Genomic DNA, 19,252 nt, shown 5'->3' with positions numbered 1-19,252 from the left:
GGAAAAGACCTTATGGAAGATGGTGCATAGTAACTAGGACCGTGTGGAGGAGACAGTCTGCCAGGCAGTAGTCAGAGTTTGAATTGGCTTTAGCATTGAGTTTTCTGTAAGAAGCAATCTGGCTATTGATGCGACAACATGGATACTTTGAAGCTCCCTGCCTAATTACCCATTAGCAGCTCTTGGATACTGAGATATTAGGAAACTAAGTTATAAGTATAGCATTATTGCCTTTATCTGAGAGAATTGTAAAAGTGACTGATTGACACTTTCAGAACATCAACCAAGAACCTATCATCTGCATCTGTGGAACAACACATCCTGAAATCTGGACAGTTTAGTTTTTTTTTCTTTTATTTATCCCTGTTTGTTTGTCTGTGTTTTGTGTAAATTCAGTGAGAAAAAGGCTTTTGGGATCAAATCATTGACTAGATTACTCTGCTAAAGTTTCTGTGTTATCAATAAATTGCTAAGCCTTTTGTTTAAGATACAATCGAGTGCCTGGAATTGACTGTTCACAATGTCTGGGATTAGTTATTCAAAAGTATGGTTAGGAACTGTTTGGGTTAATTTTGAGGGTCTTTGAAGATTTTAATATCACTGTATTGCAAATACAGAATTAGAAAGGCTGTCTGTCTCTGTGTCATAAGATGATCAGAGGAATAGATAGAGTAGACAGTCAGAAACTTTTTCCCCGGGTACAACAGAGTGTTACAAGGGGACATAAATTTAAGGTGAAGGGTGGAAGGTATAGGGGAGATGTCAGGGGTGGGTTCTTTACCCAGAGAGTGGTGGGGGCATGGAATGCGCTGCCTGTGGGAGTGGTAGAGTCAGAATCTTTGGTGACCTTTAAGCGGCAATTGGATAGGTACATGGATGGGTGCTTAAGCTAGGACAAATGTTCGGCACAACATCGTGGGCCGAAGGGCCTGTTCTGTGCTGTATTGTTCTATGTTCTATGTTCAGCTGCTCTTGTTTTTTTTTTCACCTTGTATCAGGAAGCCTGGGAAACCCATGAAAGTTCCATTAAATTTGAAAACAATACTGAAATATCCTTTCAATCGAGCAATTAGCTTATGCTAATAAATGATCTGTCTCTCCATATGAGTTTATTTACTTAAGTTATGATTTGGAGATGCTGGTTTTGGACTGGGGTGTACAAAGTTAAAAATCACACAACACCAGGTTGTAGTCCAACAGGTTTATTTGGAAGCACACTAGCTTTTGGAGCGACGCTCCTTCATCAGGTGATAGTCACTATCACCTGATGAAGGAGCATCGCTCCGAAAGCTAGTGTGCTTCAAATTAATCTTGTTGGACTATAACCTGGTGTTGTGTGATTTTTAACTTTATACTTAAGTTACGTGAAGAAGTTGATGAGTTGGCACCAATAAGCTTGAATTTGTCATATCTTCCCCTTTCCTGCATCCAAATCCATGCATTCCTTACAGTTAAAATGCTTCCTCATGAGTCCTTATACACTTTCCCCAGACTGATGTATCAGATTGCAATGTAATTATATTAATTAACCAAACTTCAAATATTTGAATCTCAGAATACTGTTTCAAAAGTTTTGAAAGACTAGAATATTAAACCAACAATGGGCTAAAGGTACTATGATGGTGTTTACATAGCAGTAATTTAAATTATGAAACAAGTGGAACAGGATCCAATGGAAACATTTTTATTATCGTAGTGAAAAAGTTTAAACATTTTTGCAAAGACCTTTACATACGTAGAGATATCTGATAATTTTATGTATACTATTTACATGAAATGTCACACAAAATGTACAATGCTTAGTGATATCACTTCAAATATGACTCATGGCAACAACTTTGAGTCCCTTCCATCATTTCCTATTGAAATTACATGACACAGATTTTCATTTCAATATTGTGTAATTATTGGTAATAGATAGGGAGGGAGCGGGGGACAGTTTTACTGCAACTCACTGGGTGAGAACTTAACTAGATCAAGTGGAATGCTGATTTTAAACCTTGTCCAATATTATACATTGACCTCAATGGGTAAACTTAGCCAGGTTGTTTTAAGCAGTCTCATCAGATTCCAAACTGACAGAATAGGTTGAAAATGCCCCTATTTGGGCAGAGTGTAAAATCAGGTTTTCACCTGATCCTGTTAGTTTCTTATTCAGAAAATTAGGTTACAATTGTCCCAGGGAGTTTCAAAGATTCCAAATAATAGTACATTACAATGCCATTTTATACCATAAGACTTCACTAATTGAAGATCAACATGTAAGAACTTTGCAACATGACAAAAGCTTTTTTTGACTGTATTAGTGCTTTAATCGAACACTACCATAGAAAGAGTAGCTTTTGCCCATATTACACATAAGATTCTTTAGCATGCTGAATCTGTTCAGAGTCCTCAAGGCTTTGACTGAAATGTCTGCATAACTGTTCATGATTGCTTCTTCTTATGCATTCAGACATCGCTCTCCCCCTATATTGTTGTGCCTTTTCAAATCCTGTAGGGTGCATATCGTTTTCAAAATTGTTGTGTGACTCTTTACACTGATCAGCAGGTTTAGGTTGTCCCTGCTTAGCACAAGAATCAAAATGGTTTGTGCAATGATCTTGCCACAAAGAATAGAGTAGATCCTCTGTTAAAGAACAAGGTCTAGTTTTCTGCCCAGCAATAATTGGACAATAGAGTTTTTTTACTTCTTCCAATTGAGACAATCTTCTCATGTTTTTCACAGTCATTCCTTTCCTTGTAACATCAGGGGGAATTGGATTATTTTCTTCAACAGCTTGTTGATATGGAGGTGGGTTACAAAGTCTTTTGCTATCGACTTGCTGAAAAACCTCATCAATAGAAATTGTGCGTGCCCTGTACCTGACAGCATTGCTCTGATTGACTTGGTCTTCGTGCACTGTCTCACAAGTGGGAACTTTTTCTTTCCAGCTATTTTCCTTGCAGGATTTCTGGTTTGTGTTAAATGTCCTTGCAGGGTCCCAGCTTTGAGTTTTTCTCAGCAGTTTCTTGACTTTTTCTTTCATAGGTTTTGCATTATTATCAGGGACCTGAATAGAATTTGCTTGAGGTTTTTCTGGACACTCTGAAAAGGAGGAATTCTCCTCACTGCAATAAGTCGGGGAGACAAGTGGCGAATTGATAAAAACAGAGTTTTCTGATATGTTTGAATATGAACTAGCCAAAGAGGAAATGGAAGAGGCCTTGGAGGAGGAGGCTATAGAAAGCTCAGAATGTGAACTGGCATTAAGGTTGCCTGCCATGCTGCCGCTAAACTTTGTGAAACTTTCCGCAGATACCTGTTTTGCCATTTGTTGCCTATTAAAATGCAGGCCATCAGATGAGATTGAGCAATCATCATGACTTCTTGCTAATAATTCCTGCTGGTTGATCATTTTTGAGCTGGAGTTGAAACCTATTATTGGTAATGAGCAGCGTCTGTTTATCCTTACAGTATAATGTTCAATTGTGAGTGCAGGCGGGGGTGTGGCCTCAGCTCTCAAGGGTACTCCATAAGTAGCATCCATTGATTCAGTGCTACAAGAAGTTGGAGTGCAGTCTCCAGCATCAATGTCCATTTTACCATTCTGTTTTCTGTCCATTCTCAGCTCTCCATTGCTCCTCAATAGTTGGTAACAGCTTGAGTTTGCACGTCGTCTTTTCTCATTCCACCCATCTTTCCAGTCATCCTGGTCAGTGCTATCATAAGCAGAGTCATTTTGCTGAGAAGATAACATGTCTGTGAATAAAATGACAAACACTTTGGTTTAGCTAGAAGCACTCTTGGTTATGAGTGAGAGGGTCAAGAATTCAAGTCTATTTACAGAGCTTAGAAACATAAAATTACAGAATAAGACCAGGCATAGGCCATTCAGCCCTCTGGCCTGCTCCACCATTCATTTTGATCATGGCTGGTTCTCCATCCTGATGCTATATTCCAGCTTTCTCCTCATACCACCGAATCCTTTAAAACCCAAAAAACCTAAAATAAATTCTCTTTCTTGGATATATTCAGTGACTTGGCCTCCACAGCCTTCTCAGGTAGAAAATTCCATAGGTTTGAGTGAAGGATTTTAACATGCGCACAGATGTCACCTTTTGGGTGAAGCATCAAACCAGTCTCCTCTTAGCTTGAATGTGAAAAAAAACCTATTGTTCATTTTAAAAAAGAAATATTGTCCCAAAGTCCTGACCACATTTTTCCATCAGGAACAAAATATAAACATCTTAGAAACTCTACATTGTGGAAACAGGCCGATTGGCTCACTAAGTCCACACAAAGTCTCCAAGAGCATTCCACCCAGACCGACACCCACCCGCTCCCTGTAACCTTGTATTTTCCATGGCCAAACTACGTAGCCTGCATATTCCTGGACACTTTGGGCAATTTACCATGATCAATCCACCTAACCTGCACATTTTGAACTATGGGACAAAACTGGAGCAAACCCATGCGGACACAGGGAGAATATGCGAACTCCACACAGACAGTTGGCTGAGGGTGGAATTGAAACCACCATGTCACCCCCAACATTTTGTTTTCTGTTTATGGAAACTTGCTGCACGTAAACTTGCTGTGATATTAGCCTTCAATACAATAATAACTACATTTTAATGTAATTCAAGTATCAGTTATGAAATACTTGTATGTGTTACACCTTACCAAATGAAACTCTTAATGTGATGTACTAGACAAACCATGTTTGACTTACCTGCTTTATCACTGCATTCTGGTAGCACTAGCACTGGTTCGCCAAGAAGTGTGGTTATATCATCCCCAAGTATTAGACAACAGTTCTCAATGAGAAACTGCATCAGATCCACAACCTGTATAGAAAATATTTAGCTTTGATAATCATACCAGAAACATCAATCAGAATAAACCTAAATTGTTCCCTAGTGAATATCTCTGATATTAAGGACGATTTAGCAGACAATTTGAAAATCAAATTAGAAATTTTTAAAAAATCATTCATGGAATGAGGGAGTTGCTGGCTAGGCCAGCATTTATTGCCCATCCCCAATTGTCCAGATGGCAGTTAAGCATCAACCACATTGCTATGGATCTGGAGTCACATGTAGGTCAGACCAGGTAAGGACAGCAGCTTCCCTTCCTACAGGACAACAGTCACAGCCACTAACTAGGAATTAAGTACTGTAAAATCATTTCTTCAAAATCTTTGTATACCACACAGTTGTCTTTCTCCGCCTGTCATTGTTCCTTGATATTTGATGGCTCTTACAATTGGCCTGCTCTGTAATGGTCTTAAAGCACTTAATAAATTCAAAATAGCTTTCTTACATTACTATCACAGAATTATTACAGTGCTGAAGGAGGCTATTCTGCTTAATCAGCTCTGTCATCTAATTCAGCTCAATTATCTGGTGTTAATCTCCTGTCTTTTCCCCAAATCCCTGCACACCACTACTAGCCAAAAAAAACATCCAGTGCCCCTTTGAATGCCTCAATTGAACCTGTCTCTATCACACTTCCAGCCTGTGCATTGGCATTCCATACTAATAACTCAATCTGTGACATTTGCACATTACTTAAATCTATGCCCTTCCATTCTTGTTTCTTTTACAAGCAGGAACAGCTTCACCTTATCCACTCTCTTCAGCCCACTCATGATTTTAGAAACCTCAATCAGCTCTCCTTTCAGACTTCTTCACTCCAGGGAGAACAGTTCCAACTTGTTCAAGCTATCCTCAGAGCTGAAATTTGTCATACCTGTAAACACTATGAGCTGAATAAGATCCCCGACCACCGTGTGTCTCATGTCAAAATTTCCATCTCTATTCATTTCTATGTGTTCAATGTTGTCACAACCAGTATTTATCATTGACAGCTAAATCACCCAGATATGAAAAATTTAATAATCAAATCAAATGGCCCCAGCTGATTGGTTTTCAGATTTAAATTTCCTTAGATTTCTCATCTACTTCATAATGCTATTTTATAATGTAGTTTCACACACTGTAAAGATTTTAGGTATCATTGTCTTTTAGTATTACAATTGCTCCCCTTCAAGATACTAAGAGTGAATCATGTGCTGAGCATTACGCTGGCCCAACTGATATTTACAACATCAAAGGAGACTGCCACACAATGAACAGGCAACAATAATCTTCTGCATCTATATTGGGCTTTGACATAGAAAATGTTCCAATATTCCTTACAGGGGAGAAAAAGAAATAAATCAAAGAGCTAATGAGTTGTAGAAGATGAGTTCAGAGGGGTGTCTAAGGAAGTTTAGTTGTGATGATTCTGTTTGACATTCAACTTAAATCAAAAAATTCCACATTTTTTGTATATTTTTGGTTAGAGGATAGAACCTTTAGGGTTTCATATTAAAGTGATCGATAGAATGACTATCAATGATTATTGGTTCAAATTATTTTTTTCCCCCTGTAATTCAGCATTCTTAATGTTTACTGTATTACAGAGTTATACAAAACCTAGAATGTTCTGCTTTCCCTGATGCTGGGTTAAGAGGTAGGAAGGAAATTTATGTAGGCAGGATGATAGTGTATCTGAATTTCTGCACCTTTCCCCTTCTACCTGAAATGAAGTTCTGGGAAGGAAGACCATGGTCAGTCTTCCCATCTTGCTGCAAACTGAGGCCCTTAAGTTTTTTTTTACTTCATTAATGGAATGTGAGTGTCACTCTCTGGTTGTACCAAAATTTACTGCTTCTTCCTAATTATTCTTGATAAGCTGGTGGTGAATTGTCTTCTTCAACGTCATCAGTCTTTAGGCTGTAGATATATCCACAGTGCAACTAGGATGATGGTTTTGACTCAGCAACAGTAGAGGTTCAATGAAGGTGTTAATGACTAATTAAAACCCTATCCTTTGCCACTGATATTAACTCAGTGGCATGCAGGCCTGTCACCATTATGCAGGCAGCTTGTCACCTCAGAGGGGGTATGGGGAGGTCTTTCCTCAATAAAAGGCCCTCAGTGCCTGATCAAAGTCCTTGACATTAGGAAGGGGTACGGTTCACTGAAAACAAGCCCCCTTTCTTTTCTGCCAACTCCTCCTACATCTATCTCCCTATGAAACCCACCTGGCAAAAACCTCACTCCCCATATTAATTATCTGTGACCAGAATCATATTATAATTCCAGGAGTTCAGTGCATTTTCTTAGTGCAGCAGACATGTGGCACTACTGAAAACAAGAGCTGCTGTCAAGTGGGCCAAAAATTCTGTTCCAATATTCATGCTTCCAGTTGAAGGCTTGCCAATGTTCATGATTGCCAAAACCTGCTTAGCTTGTGATTCAGAGCTCCATCTTCTAAAGGCACAGTGTGGATCTATCACTAGCCCTCTAGCCAGCAGGCAAGGCCATCGATGTATCAACAAAAATCTGCCCTCAGTCTTTACACATCCAGGAAATAATACCTCTAGGTCAAAATGGACTGCAACAGCTCAAACAGACTACTCGATCACTTTATTAGGGCAGTTAGGGATGGAAAACAAATGTTGGCCTAGCTAGCAATGACCACATCTCAACACTGAATATATATTAAAAAGCACACGGTTTATTTACCCTTGCAAGGACTTCTTTCTGTAATTCAGCAGTCACAGGTTTGTTTGGCCAGAGCATATTTGGGCCAATGCAGATGGCAAGATTGTGTGCATTCATCTTGTTCACTTCTGAATGTTTGTTGATATAATACAGCACACACAAAAAATAGCGAAGCAAAATAGTGTTGTGGCTTGGAAGTTCTGTCAGAAGCCTATGGGAAAATAATAGAATACCGATTTGGTTAGCTGCAAATTAAAACTGTGCTTACTCAATTAAATACTTCTCCAAAATAGCTATACTTCTGTAAATATGCATTGGGAAATCCCCTGCTATGGGTTTCAAATCTTTGTAACTGGTTTGAACAAAATCAAATGAATGATTCTCAAATTTTGGCAAAATATCTCATATCACATGAGTCCAGTCTGCAGAAACCATGCCCATATTTGGAGACCTATTTCACAATCTGATAGTCAGAACAGTTCATTTTAACGAATAATTGTATGAAAAGAAAATGCAGTGATTGTTGATATACTTGAGAAAGCATGGAGGAATATAGACTCCAATGTATTTAATTATTTGTTTTGATAACATTTTTAAAACTGTTACATATTCCTGTTGGTGTTCACTGTAGGTCAAAGATATGCTGTTTTATAATAATTGCAGTTTATGCTATATTATCTATACCATCAAAGCCATTAATTTCCCAAGCCATTTCTTAGGTCTTTTTATTTGTCATGTGACCTTCTGATTCTGATTTGCTGTTAGTTTATTTTGAGCCAATTAATAAAATATAACAGCAGAAGTATGATAGGAATTCATGCAATACAGATTTTTTTGAGAATCTTCTTGATCTTGACTTGAAAAGCAATTTGGTATCATAGCCTAGCAAGGACATTTCAAAACATAAATGGTACTCCAACAAATTAGAGGTCCCAACTTATTTCTCACAATAGGGTGAAACGTACTGTTTTAGCTTCACAGTTCTTTCATTAATATCTTCCTTTTCCATGGCTGCCATCCAGCTGTCATACAGTTCTGTCGACAACAAGCTATCTGGAATACGACGTAGGAATTCCTGCAAGCATTTACTTTAAGTTAGTCATGAGGATGTCTAATATGGAAAAAGAACTGCAATTAAAGTGCTACATTGCTCCTTAGAACAGTGATCTACCTTGAAAACAACAGCCAGTTGAACAACGGGCAACTCCTCCAGGGTGACATTGTTTGCCGTATTTAGTTTATCAATTAATTCCTTGCAAGCTTTGGCATTTGCAGACTTCCGAAATATTCCAACAAATGAGGGCCCTTTCTTGAACAGCACAGTCAGGATGTTCTAGAGTGAAATGAAACACAAAATCAGAATTCTTAATTGCTTTAAGAGATAATTTACTACAAAAGCAGCTTTCAGTTTGCAATTCTTTGCTCTCATCTGGATCTGTAGATTCTAATGTATGCAGGAAAATTGTATTATCTTTTAATATCAAAGTTTCTTTAAATCATTATCATGAATGAACACATCAGTTTGATATGACGATTGAGCCAGTTCAAATATACAAACTTGGGATAATTGGGCCAGAATATGAGCTTGGTTCTTCAGTTTAGTTTAGCTTAGTTTAATGTCATTGTTCATTGTCTGGTAAGTGCTAACTCTTTCTCTATTAGACCAAAAATAGGTGTTATTGTTAACTTACAAGAATTGGCTTTGCAATCATCTCATCATGATCGCAAATATCTTTAAGATCCCGATCAAAGAGACCTTCATCGTGTGAAGACATGGATTCACTTTGTGTTGAGTTTTTGCGGGAAGACCAAAGATTTTTAAGTTTGGTTTTCTTGTTCTGCTTCAAGCCAGCCTGTAATTCAACTGGATGAGAAAGAAAGAAAATGTTCATACTTTACCATGTATGAATCCAATTTTATCCATCAGAACATCGAGTTCAAAATGTCTGATTTTTATATCAATCTTCATTCTGATAAAAAATGTTTTCAGGGGCCAAAATAACCATAACAAAACTCCTAGGAAAATATCTGGATTTAGGGTACAAAGTGGGTTTGCGCCTCTCAGTTATTAGACAGCAGTAAAATGCAATATCAGAATTTGCAATCCTATTACATAGTTTTCAGCACAAAGACAGAGTGACACAAAGCAAAATACTGGAGATACTCAAAATCTAAAATAAAGATAAAAATGCTTGACTAGAAATATTTAGCAGGTCAGGCAACATCAGTGTCAAGTGAATCAGAGATAATATTTCAAGTTGATAAATTTTTTTGTAGAAGAGTCATGTGAGATCTGCCTGAATTGTACTTGCAGACTAAAGACCGTATAAAGCATTCTGCAATGCATTAAAAGCATTTTGCAATATTGCAATACATTTTTGGAATAGCTTTTGGTCTCCCTGTATTGTTAGCAGAGCTTCCAGAAGCAGTTTGCACCAACATACTTGAATTTGACTGAATTTGACATCGGTGTTTCTCTGATGGTTTTGAAGGCTTTCTTCCTGACTTGAGAGTTGACATATCACATTTTGCTTGCTGTTTGGCTGGTATGTGGAGTTGATTCATTTTAGTGGCAAAGGGGCATTCATTACCTACAAGAGTATATAATGAGGTTAGAATACTTGGCACACCCTAAAAGGAGCTTCCGTCTTTACACTTCCTCTATTCTCTGAGTTTTAAAATAACAGACGTTATTTTAAAATACTGATGGAGGAGTGCAGTTTTTAACACACTCCAGTTTGAACATTGTGGGAAAATTGCCCACAATGGATGACATACGAATCATCTGTAACCTCTCAGAATATTTTAAATCAGCAATTGAAAATTGGATTTGATAAGAAATAATTAAAAATAGAGAAAAAGTCTTCACTTTAAAATTCAATTTGGATCACACTGAATTTGAAAAGAAAATCATTGGAACTAATACCAACAAGCTGACTTTATACAAATCATTGGTTCTCCTCCTAAAGAGAACAGCTTCTCTCCAAACTTAGCATATGTACATGGGAAGCTAACATAGTAATAACATGGAAAAATGAACATAGAGAATGCTTTAATCATTACAAACTAAAACCTACCGTGGATTTTTTTTTGAGGATTCCCTTTCCATTAGTAATAACAAATGACATGTGCACACTGATAGATTGTCAATCACTGGTATAAATTGATCAGTCCTTTAAAGACTCCTAACAAATTGTCTGCAACTTGCCTTTAAAATATTATCTAAGTTAAATGCTGTGTCCAATAATATTTGATTCAAAAGCTTATGTTTTCTAATATGACTTTAAATATTTTAAAAGTTAAGTTGATGATGCATGGTGCTTTATAAATAACTTGCTTCAAGTTTACATCAGCACAAAAACAGCCGACAAACCACAGGCTGCTGCATCTGGCGGGAGAATGTGTTAGCTTGTTTTCAAACTCACCAATCAGGGAATTTGACAAGTCCTCACTCTTTGGCAGCACCATTCCACTGTTCTGATCATGTCTCTGAAGGTTAAAACATACTGCAGTGAGATGCTTGAGGAACTCTGAAACACCCAAAAACAAAACTGAGACACTGTAGTGCCACCCCATCACCAGCAGACCTCACTTTCTCCCCACCCCATCACCACTCACCACCACCCAATAATATTTTATCTTGAATATTTTTTATCTACCTTATTTACCCACCTCAATTTAAAATATTCAAGACTTAATAAAAATAGTAAGAACATGAATCTATCAAATAGAATCTAAGTATGTCTACTTAGAACAAACTAAACATAGTCTAAAGGTTGGAAATCCCTTAGAGTAAAAAAATTACTTATTACTCACTAGCTCGACAGGTTCTTGTTCCACTCTCTTCACTGTCTCGCTGGCTTCTTCCATACTACTTATAGTTAGTGTTTTAGACTGTCAAAAGAAAATAGCAAATTTATTTTGGTTAAATGTGGACAGAAGTACTTCAACACTAGAAGATAGATGACAATTGCTCAGTACCTTTCATTTCTGTCCATCTATCTCACCATCTCATTTCTCGGGATACCTGATGGTATGGTATAAGCCTCATAACTAACAGTTCATGTACTAATCATGTAAATTGCAGAAAAATATTAATTGTAATCTTCATTTTGATCAGTTCTCACACATATATATAAAAACAAGATCCCCTTCATACCATTATACCCCTCCACACTTGGACACTGTTACACCCAGAAACACAGAAACAACATCGCCCTCTTACACATGCACCTACATAAGTACACACCCACAATTACAAATATGCCTGTAACTCACAAAACACACACTTATGTAGTTCCACAACTAAATTTCTGTATTTCAGCTCAGCAGTAACCAGAGAGTACACACTCTCACTAATTATATATGCAACAGTATGTCACACAGACAAGAATGTCACACAGATAACTGGGCAATTTAAATAATACTTTTTTTTTCAAAAGTATTTCATCTCATTTTTCTTTCATTAAAAATAAATAGCAAATATCCACAAGCATAAAATGCGAGAAAAAACTTTTTTTCATGATTTAGGGACTTTTGAAAATCTTTTATTGAGCTGTTTAGTTTTGTTTCAGTATGATTCAGTATCATGTTTCAGTATCATAAAGACTTATTCTTTTACTAATAATGTCATGCTATGGGCTGCTTGTTGACTGATATTCTTTACAATGGTTACTGCTAGAACCAAGATAACTTTTGTACAGTGTTGAGTAAATAAGGTTAAATGGCGATGTGATTGAACTCAAAAAGCAATTACATGCAAAATCCTGTAACTTACCAAACCAGAGTTACTTAAAAACTTCATTAGTATTGCTGGTGATGTAAAGCTAGCCTGTTCGTTCTGTTCTTATATTTCTAAAGACAAGGAATAGAAGTTTGTCAGTGAAAAATGTATTCAAGTTGGTACATTAATCTCCTTTTAATATGAGTGAAAACATATTAGAATTGTTTTTGTCCTTTCATAGGATGTAGGCTTCACTGGCTAGACCAGAAGGGCCTAAAGATTCCTGAAGAAGGGCTCATGCTCGAAACGTCGATTATCCTGCTCCTTGGATGCTGCCTGACCTGCTGCGCTTATCCAGCAACACCTTTTCAGCTTTCTTCACTGGCTAGACCACTGTTAATTGCTCATTCCTATTTGCCCTGGTGATGGTGAGCTACCTTCTTGATCTGCTACACTCTGTGGAGTGTGAGTGCCATCTGCAATGCTGTTAGGAAGAGTTCCAGGATTCTGACCTCCCCACAGTGAAGAAATTGTGATATCGTTCCAAGGAAGGATGTTGAATGGCTTGGGTGGGGTTTGGTGGCGAAGGATGGAGGAGATTAAAATGAACTCTATTGATCGTGTTGCATAGGAGACTACATTATGAAGATGATTGCTGCAGTGGAGAGGATCCCATCCAAATTTTAAATTTCAGACAAGCCAGCTTCTGTTGTCATTTCTTGAACATCTTAATGCGCGTCACATAATTTCAATATAAACACCAACAAATTGCATTCACCGAGCACCTTTTACATAGTAGATCATCCAACATGCTTCTCTGGAGCATTATTAAACAAAATATGATACTGATCCACAGAAGGAGATATTAAGATAGATGACCAAAAACTTGTTTGAAGACTAAAGTTGAAGGATCACAGAAAGGAAAGTGAGTAAGAAGTTGAGAGGACAAGAGGTTTAAGAAGGACATTACAATCTAAGCTGAAATCATGACTATCAATGATGGAGAAATTGAAATAGAAAATGTGTAAGATGCCAGTGTTGGAATAGCGTAGAGGTCTTGGAGGATTGTACGATTGGGTAACGTTGGGGTTACTACCTAACCTGAAAGCAGACAAATCTGTCAAACACAACTATCATTCTCATTTTAATTTTATCAGCTTACTTACTTATTATAATTGCATAAATAGTTGATTAAATTACTAAAGACAAACTGCTTACCTATGAAGAAAATTGTGCCAACTCCCATGCCCTTACTGCATGTGAACAGCATTTAAAGTTTGAGCCACGTATAAAGCTGGTAATCCAACATGCAAGTACGAAGACTCTAAACAGTGCAACTATATCACATGGTTTATATAAAGGGGCAGGTGGAAATACTTATAGTTCAGGAAGGAAACTACATCACGGCATTTTACTGTACACTTTCAAAGCTGTAAATTAACTTCCTCCTACCATATAAAGCAAGCACCATGTGACAACTGGAAAAAATGAGATGTCATGGTACTGTTTCATTCAGTAGTGTAACTGTAGTTATTCACCAACAAAGGTAAAAATATTTAGATTAGCTGCAGAGACAGAGGAACCACAGCAGACAGCTTCTAGTGTCTGATACTTGTGAGATGACAGTGATTGAGAATGTCCTTAGGTTTGAGAATATCCTCTCCACTGCTGGAACTTCAAAGGAAGTTGGGCAGAAACCCCATTTTAAAAAGTGGAAGGTGTTCTCATGAAATTCCCTGTCTTTGTTATGCAACCTGAATCTGTATTTTTTTCTAAGTAGCATGGTTATAACATTTTAGAGAAGTATCACTTGAGAGGCCAAGTTGGAGTTCGAAGTTTATTGCTGGGAAATTTCATTTTATTTAAATAACTATTATCAGGAATAAAAATCTAGCCTCAATAATAGCCATGAAACTATCAAACTAATGAAAAAATAAATTTACTGATGCCTTTCAGGGAATGAAGTATGTTAGCTTTATCTTGTCAGCTTTATACACGATACTGCATCCGCAGCAATGTTGTGAACACTGAACTTCCCACTGAATGAATGTTTCAGTTCATGAAATCACCACTCAAAAGCCAAATAAGAATAAAACTGGACAAAGCATTCAACATTGACCAAGACTCTTGAATGGACAAAATCTTATTTAACTTAATCAACCCAGCAAAGTCCTTTTCTCAAACATTTGGAGCTGGTATCAAAATTGGGAAAGCAGTTCTACAAAAGAGGCAAGCAATAACCTGTTCGTGTCATCTTACAGAATCATAACTTTGAGCTATGTCTCAGGCGCTTTCATCTCAAAGCTAGGACTGAGCCAGATGCAACTGTCTACTATTGCATTGGTACAAGTGACAAACTGACCACTGCACAGTCCTTGTTGGGACAACATCACACTTCACACTGAGGTTATCCTCCATTTGTCATGTTGTGTGACACCACATGAGGAGTGATTCAGAACACACCTAGCAGTTCAAAACTGGATATCCATGAAGTACGGTGGGCCAACAGCAGCACTTGAATTGTCTTGAACCACAATCTGTAACCTCATGGTCTAGCATAATTTTCATTCTTCTAAATACTGTGTTATGGTCACTGTCATGTATATTATCATGCTAATACAGTCATCAACTTTGACAAGTTGATTGATGAGGGCAAGGCCAAGTCGGGTTTTCCCTCTTATTCATTCTGTAACGACCTGCCACAAACCCAGTCTGGCCTTTAGGACTTAAGCTGTTTGGTCATTAGTGGTATTCTGAGCCACTCTTAACAATGCACGTTAATGTTCAACATTCAGAGTACTTCCTTTGTCACCCTTAGTTGTCTTTTTTGTAATTTTCAATATGGAGAAGTACTGTTTTGTCAGTTGTGGAAAGGTGGTAGTTCAGAATCAGGAAAAGATTTGTTTGCCCAAGTTTGATCTGATATCATGTATCTCTAGGGGTCCAGTGTCAATGTTGAAGAGTTTAAGGACTACTCTCTCTAAAATATGAATCTCAACAGGACAGGACACATCAGATATTAATGGAAGAATCTGAGACATTGGCTTTAAGGTATTCTTTGTAACACAGAAACATAAAAAATAAAACCAGCAATAGGACATTTGGACAATTGAGCTCGCTCTACCATTCAACATAATCATGGCTGATCCTCTATCTCAACTCTATTCCTATATTCCTTGACACATTTAGCTTCTAGAATTCTATTTATGTATTTCTTAAAAATATTCAGTGACTCTCTCCACAGGCCTTTTCTGGTTGAGAAATATAAAAGTTCACTACTTTGAGTGAAGTAATTCCATTTCATCTCTGGTGGAAATGACCTACCACAGATCCTGAGATGTGGTCTTTTTTTCAGATATATCCCCTGGCCAGGGGAATCATCATCCCTGTCTGTCAAGTCCTTGGAAGGATCTGTAATTATTCTTTTTGAGTTTCTAACACTTCCTCCTGGGAATAATAGGTTCCAAGTGCAATGCCATGTTGAAGACAGGCCTCTCAAGTCTCTTGGCAGTAACAAAAGTCTACATGTCAGGCCTGACAATATATCGAGCATCTCATTGGTGTTTGTTTAGTCTTGTTCTCCTGTCAACACTTTATCAAAGTACTTATCCTAACTCCCAGCAACAGAACACACCTGCAATTTTGCTCTTCAATTAGTGATACATAAGCTATCCAAAATAATCAACTCTGCTGCATAGATCAGACATTTCACTAGCTTCCAGAGTTTGTGTTGTGCAAGTATTTGAGCTGACAGTCTCAAATTTTATGATGATGCTTCTGACTGTAGCAAGTAGAAAATCAGAAGGAGTTCAAGAGATTTGGGGCATGAAGGTTATGGCTAGCGAAGGTCAGTGTAAAGGAAAATGTCCATGGATACACCATCTTCTCATGCTAGATAACAGGATGAGGGGCAAATGGGAATTGAAAAGGGGTAGAAGGCAGTTAACATAATTTTACTCTGAATACTTATATCAATGCTGCATGCTAGAGGTTGCATTGATACTGGTTTCTTGATAAACAGTACCACATCTTCTGTAAGGCTGAGGAGTTGAAGATGTAACTGTTCTCTGTTGCACTCTTCTTCCTTGGGCAACACTGCTCATTAAGACAAAGGATAGAAAGTTAAAGTCTGTATTTGGAAAAATGACAATTGTGTTCTGCGGTTATAAATTGTATTTAAATATAACAGTGCTGCTGCTGATGCACAGTGTTTGTGTGATCTGCCTGCTGCAGCTGAATAGCACCTGAAAAGTGAATGTGAAGTTGGTATCATTGAAAGCTGTGTGGGTGAAGTAGAGCATGTGACTGTTAGGGGTCAATCTTGAGTTCTTGGGAGTAATTGGAGAAACATGAGAGTTTGGTGTAACATTCAATACAAGGATATGGTGGGACAGGCAAGAGGTAGATTTTAAGGAAGGTAATAAAGGAGGAGAAGATTTTCAAAATTTCTGGCCTGGACAGTTGAAAATTAACATCCCCATCTACTCTAGCTTATGAGTGACTCTACCCACATTATGTGATTGGCTCATAGGGTGACTAGGTTATGTATTTTCATCTTCTAAAAATAAATTTGAAAGAAACATAGACTGGAGGAGGGCGTGGGACTAGTCTTGCAATGCTCAAGAAAAGTAGTCAGGCCTGATAAAGGTTGTGTTGAAAAGGTTTTTGGTTAATGTTCTGAAAGGCTGCCCCTGCAATGGAAATTTCTTGTGGTATCAGGAGCTCAGGTTGAAACTTGTTGTCATTTTAAAGTCCATTATAACTAGTGTTATCAATCCAGCAACTGTTGCAGGCAAGCCAGTGTGTATCAATGCCAGATCCAAACACAGATGAACAGGGATGGTGACGTAGAGAGGGCATTCATCTGTAAAACTTGCCACCATGAATGGAAATAATGCTCACATTAGGATTTATCCTGTAAATGAAATGCAAGGACTCTGCCGAATATTGCCAACAATGGACAAATGTTATCATCCAATGAACAAGAATGACTAAAGAAGAAAGCCAAAGGGGAGGGGAATTTATGACAAAACAAAAAATAGCAAGTCTAAATGTTGATGACCCAACATGGAAAAGCTGTGTAATAACTGACCTGATAGTGAAGAAAGAAATGCATATCATGGGTCTCCAGGAAGCAGAGTGGAAGGGCAGCAAATCAAGATAGACTGGTTGTGTATATTATTTCTATTACCATGAGACAGAAGAAAAGGTGTTGGAACAGCATTAGTTGGTGAATTGAGGGACAATGTAAATAGAATAGTTAAAGTAAATCTGTAAGGCAGGGACAAAATATGAAACATAGATGGTTGTTTTGTATCTTAGATCAGGTTAGACCAAAGGAGAAAGAAAAATTATTGGAAAAAATAGAAAGTACAATTTGAACAATAGCAAGTAGTAATAGACTTGTGGTGAGAGGTCACCTAAATAGACATGTAGAGAGAGAAAGATGGGGTATGAAGTTATTTGTGGTGATCACAGTTTTAGAGAAGCAAATGAAGTTAGAACCAATATAGTGAATAAATCATCTTTAACAATATAGTGGTCTGAGCAACAGCATATTTTGAAAGTGTGTAGAAAGATAGCAAAAATCTACAAACAAGTCATTAGCCACCAACACAAAATCCTGACAGCAGAGCTAATAGCAAACAAAACAAGATGGCAGCAGGGAAGAGGTAAATAGAATATCAAGTGGAAGAAGTTTAAAGATTTGCAAGTAAAAGTGACATTCAGATGGTTGAAGGAGAAATAGCCAAGGCACATTGAAGATGCAATGAAAAAGTAATGGAATTCAGTTGAAAGCATGACTAAGAAAATTTGTGAAGGAACAAAAGAAAGATCATCTGGGAGAAGACGCCTAGTGAATATAAAGTGCAGTTAAAATGAAACAGGGCTCAAGAGGATAAAGAACAATTTTAAATAGGGCAAAAGGAGTTCAAAGGAAGTGATTCCTAGAAGATATACAGGAACATCACCATCTGCATGTTCCCCTCCCAGACATTCAAAAGTCTGAGTTGGAATTATATTGCTGCTCCTGGACTTTTTCTGCATCAAAATCCTAGAATTTCTTCCCTCATGGTGCATTGTCGGTCTACCTACATCAACGTGGGATGGACAATAAAATATTGGCTAGCCAGCAACATCCATGTTCCATGAGTTAATATAAAAAAAAGGATCCCTGGCCATGGAAAAAGTGTGTGGATACTGAAAAGGGACGAAAAATCTCTTCTGTAAAGTATATGCTCAAGGATGTCTCAGAGAGGGTGCAGAATGTTCTCACAGGGGAGAGGGGCCAGCAAGAGGTCATTGTCCACATTGGAACCAATGACAGAGGAAGGGATTCTGAAGGGAGATTAAAGGGAGTTAGGCAGAAATTTAAGAAGGAGGCTCTCGAGAGTAGTAATATCTAGATTACTCCCGGTGCTACAAGCTAGTGAGGGCAGGAATGGAAAGATAGAGCAGATGATTGCATGGCTGAGGAGCTGGTATATATGAGAAGGATTCACATTTTTGGATCATTGGAATCTCTTTTGGGGAAGAGGTGACCAGGTCAAGAAGGACAGATTGCACCTAAATTAGAAGGGGAAATACTGGCAAGGAAATTTGCTAGAGCTGCTCAGGAGGATTTAAACTAGTAAGGTGGGGGGTTGGGATCCAGGGAAATAGTGAGGAAAGCGATCAATCTGAGACTGGTACAGTTGAGAACAGAAGCGAGTCAAACAGTTCAGGACAGGCAGGGACAAGGTAGGACTAATAAATTAAACTGCATTTATTTCAATGCAAGGGGCCTAACAAGGAAGGCAGATGAACTCAGGGCATGGTTAGGAACATGGGACTGGGATATCATAGTAATTACAGAAATATGGCTCAGGGAGGGCAGGACTGGCAGCTTAATGTTCCAGGATACAAATGCTACAGGAAGGGAGGCAAGAGAGGAGGGGAAGTGACATTTTTGATAAGGGATAGCATTACAGCTGTGCTGAGGGAGGATATTCC

The 19,252-nt window shown here is 37.9% G+C and overlaps 1 protein-coding gene across 1 annotated transcript; it reads right to left on the bottom strand.

Annotated features, from left to right (window-relative positions):
* Nucleotides 1-1,668: 1,668 nt before the first annotated feature.
* On the bottom strand, nucleotides 1,669-13,597 carry tagapb (T cell activation RhoGTPase activating protein b). Its single transcript, XM_043696168.1, has 11 exons — nucleotides 13,478-13,597; nucleotides 12,314-12,390; nucleotides 11,353-11,430; nucleotides 10,962-11,025; nucleotides 9,981-10,127; nucleotides 9,228-9,400; nucleotides 8,708-8,869; nucleotides 8,502-8,611; nucleotides 7,558-7,747; nucleotides 4,716-4,830; nucleotides 1,669-3,742 (listed from the first exon to the last, which is right to left on the bottom strand). The coding sequence occupies exons 2-11, from the start codon at nucleotides 12,338-12,340 to the stop codon at nucleotides 2,352-2,354; spliced, it is 2,457 nt and encodes an 818-aa protein (XP_043552103.1). The 5' UTR covers nucleotides 12,341-12,390; nucleotides 13,478-13,597; the 3' UTR covers nucleotides 1,669-2,351.
* Between the last annotated feature and the right edge of the window lie 5,655 nt (nucleotides 13,598-19,252).

This window comes from Chiloscyllium plagiosum, chromosome 9 (genome assembly GCF_004010195.1).
Source record: "Chiloscyllium plagiosum isolate BGI_BamShark_2017 chromosome 9, ASM401019v2, whole genome shotgun sequence".
In the NCBI taxonomy this organism is placed as follows: Eukaryota; Metazoa; Chordata; class Chondrichthyes; order Orectolobiformes; family Hemiscylliidae; genus Chiloscyllium; species Chiloscyllium plagiosum.
This window is presented reverse-complemented; position numbering and strand designations above follow the sequence as displayed.

Coding starts and splice junctions, on each gene's coding strand:
- tagapb (XM_043696168.1), bottom strand. CDS start 12,340: ATGAAGTTTTTAAGTAACTCTGGTTTG. Junction 9,401..9,980: donor TCAAATTCAGTCAAATTCAA/GTATGTTGGTGC, acceptor TTTCTCATCCAG/TTGAATTACAGGCTGGCTTG. Junction 7,748..8,501: donor AGAACTGTGAAGCTAAAACA/GTACGTTTCACC, acceptor ATTTTCCCATAG/GCTTCTGACAGAACTTCCAA.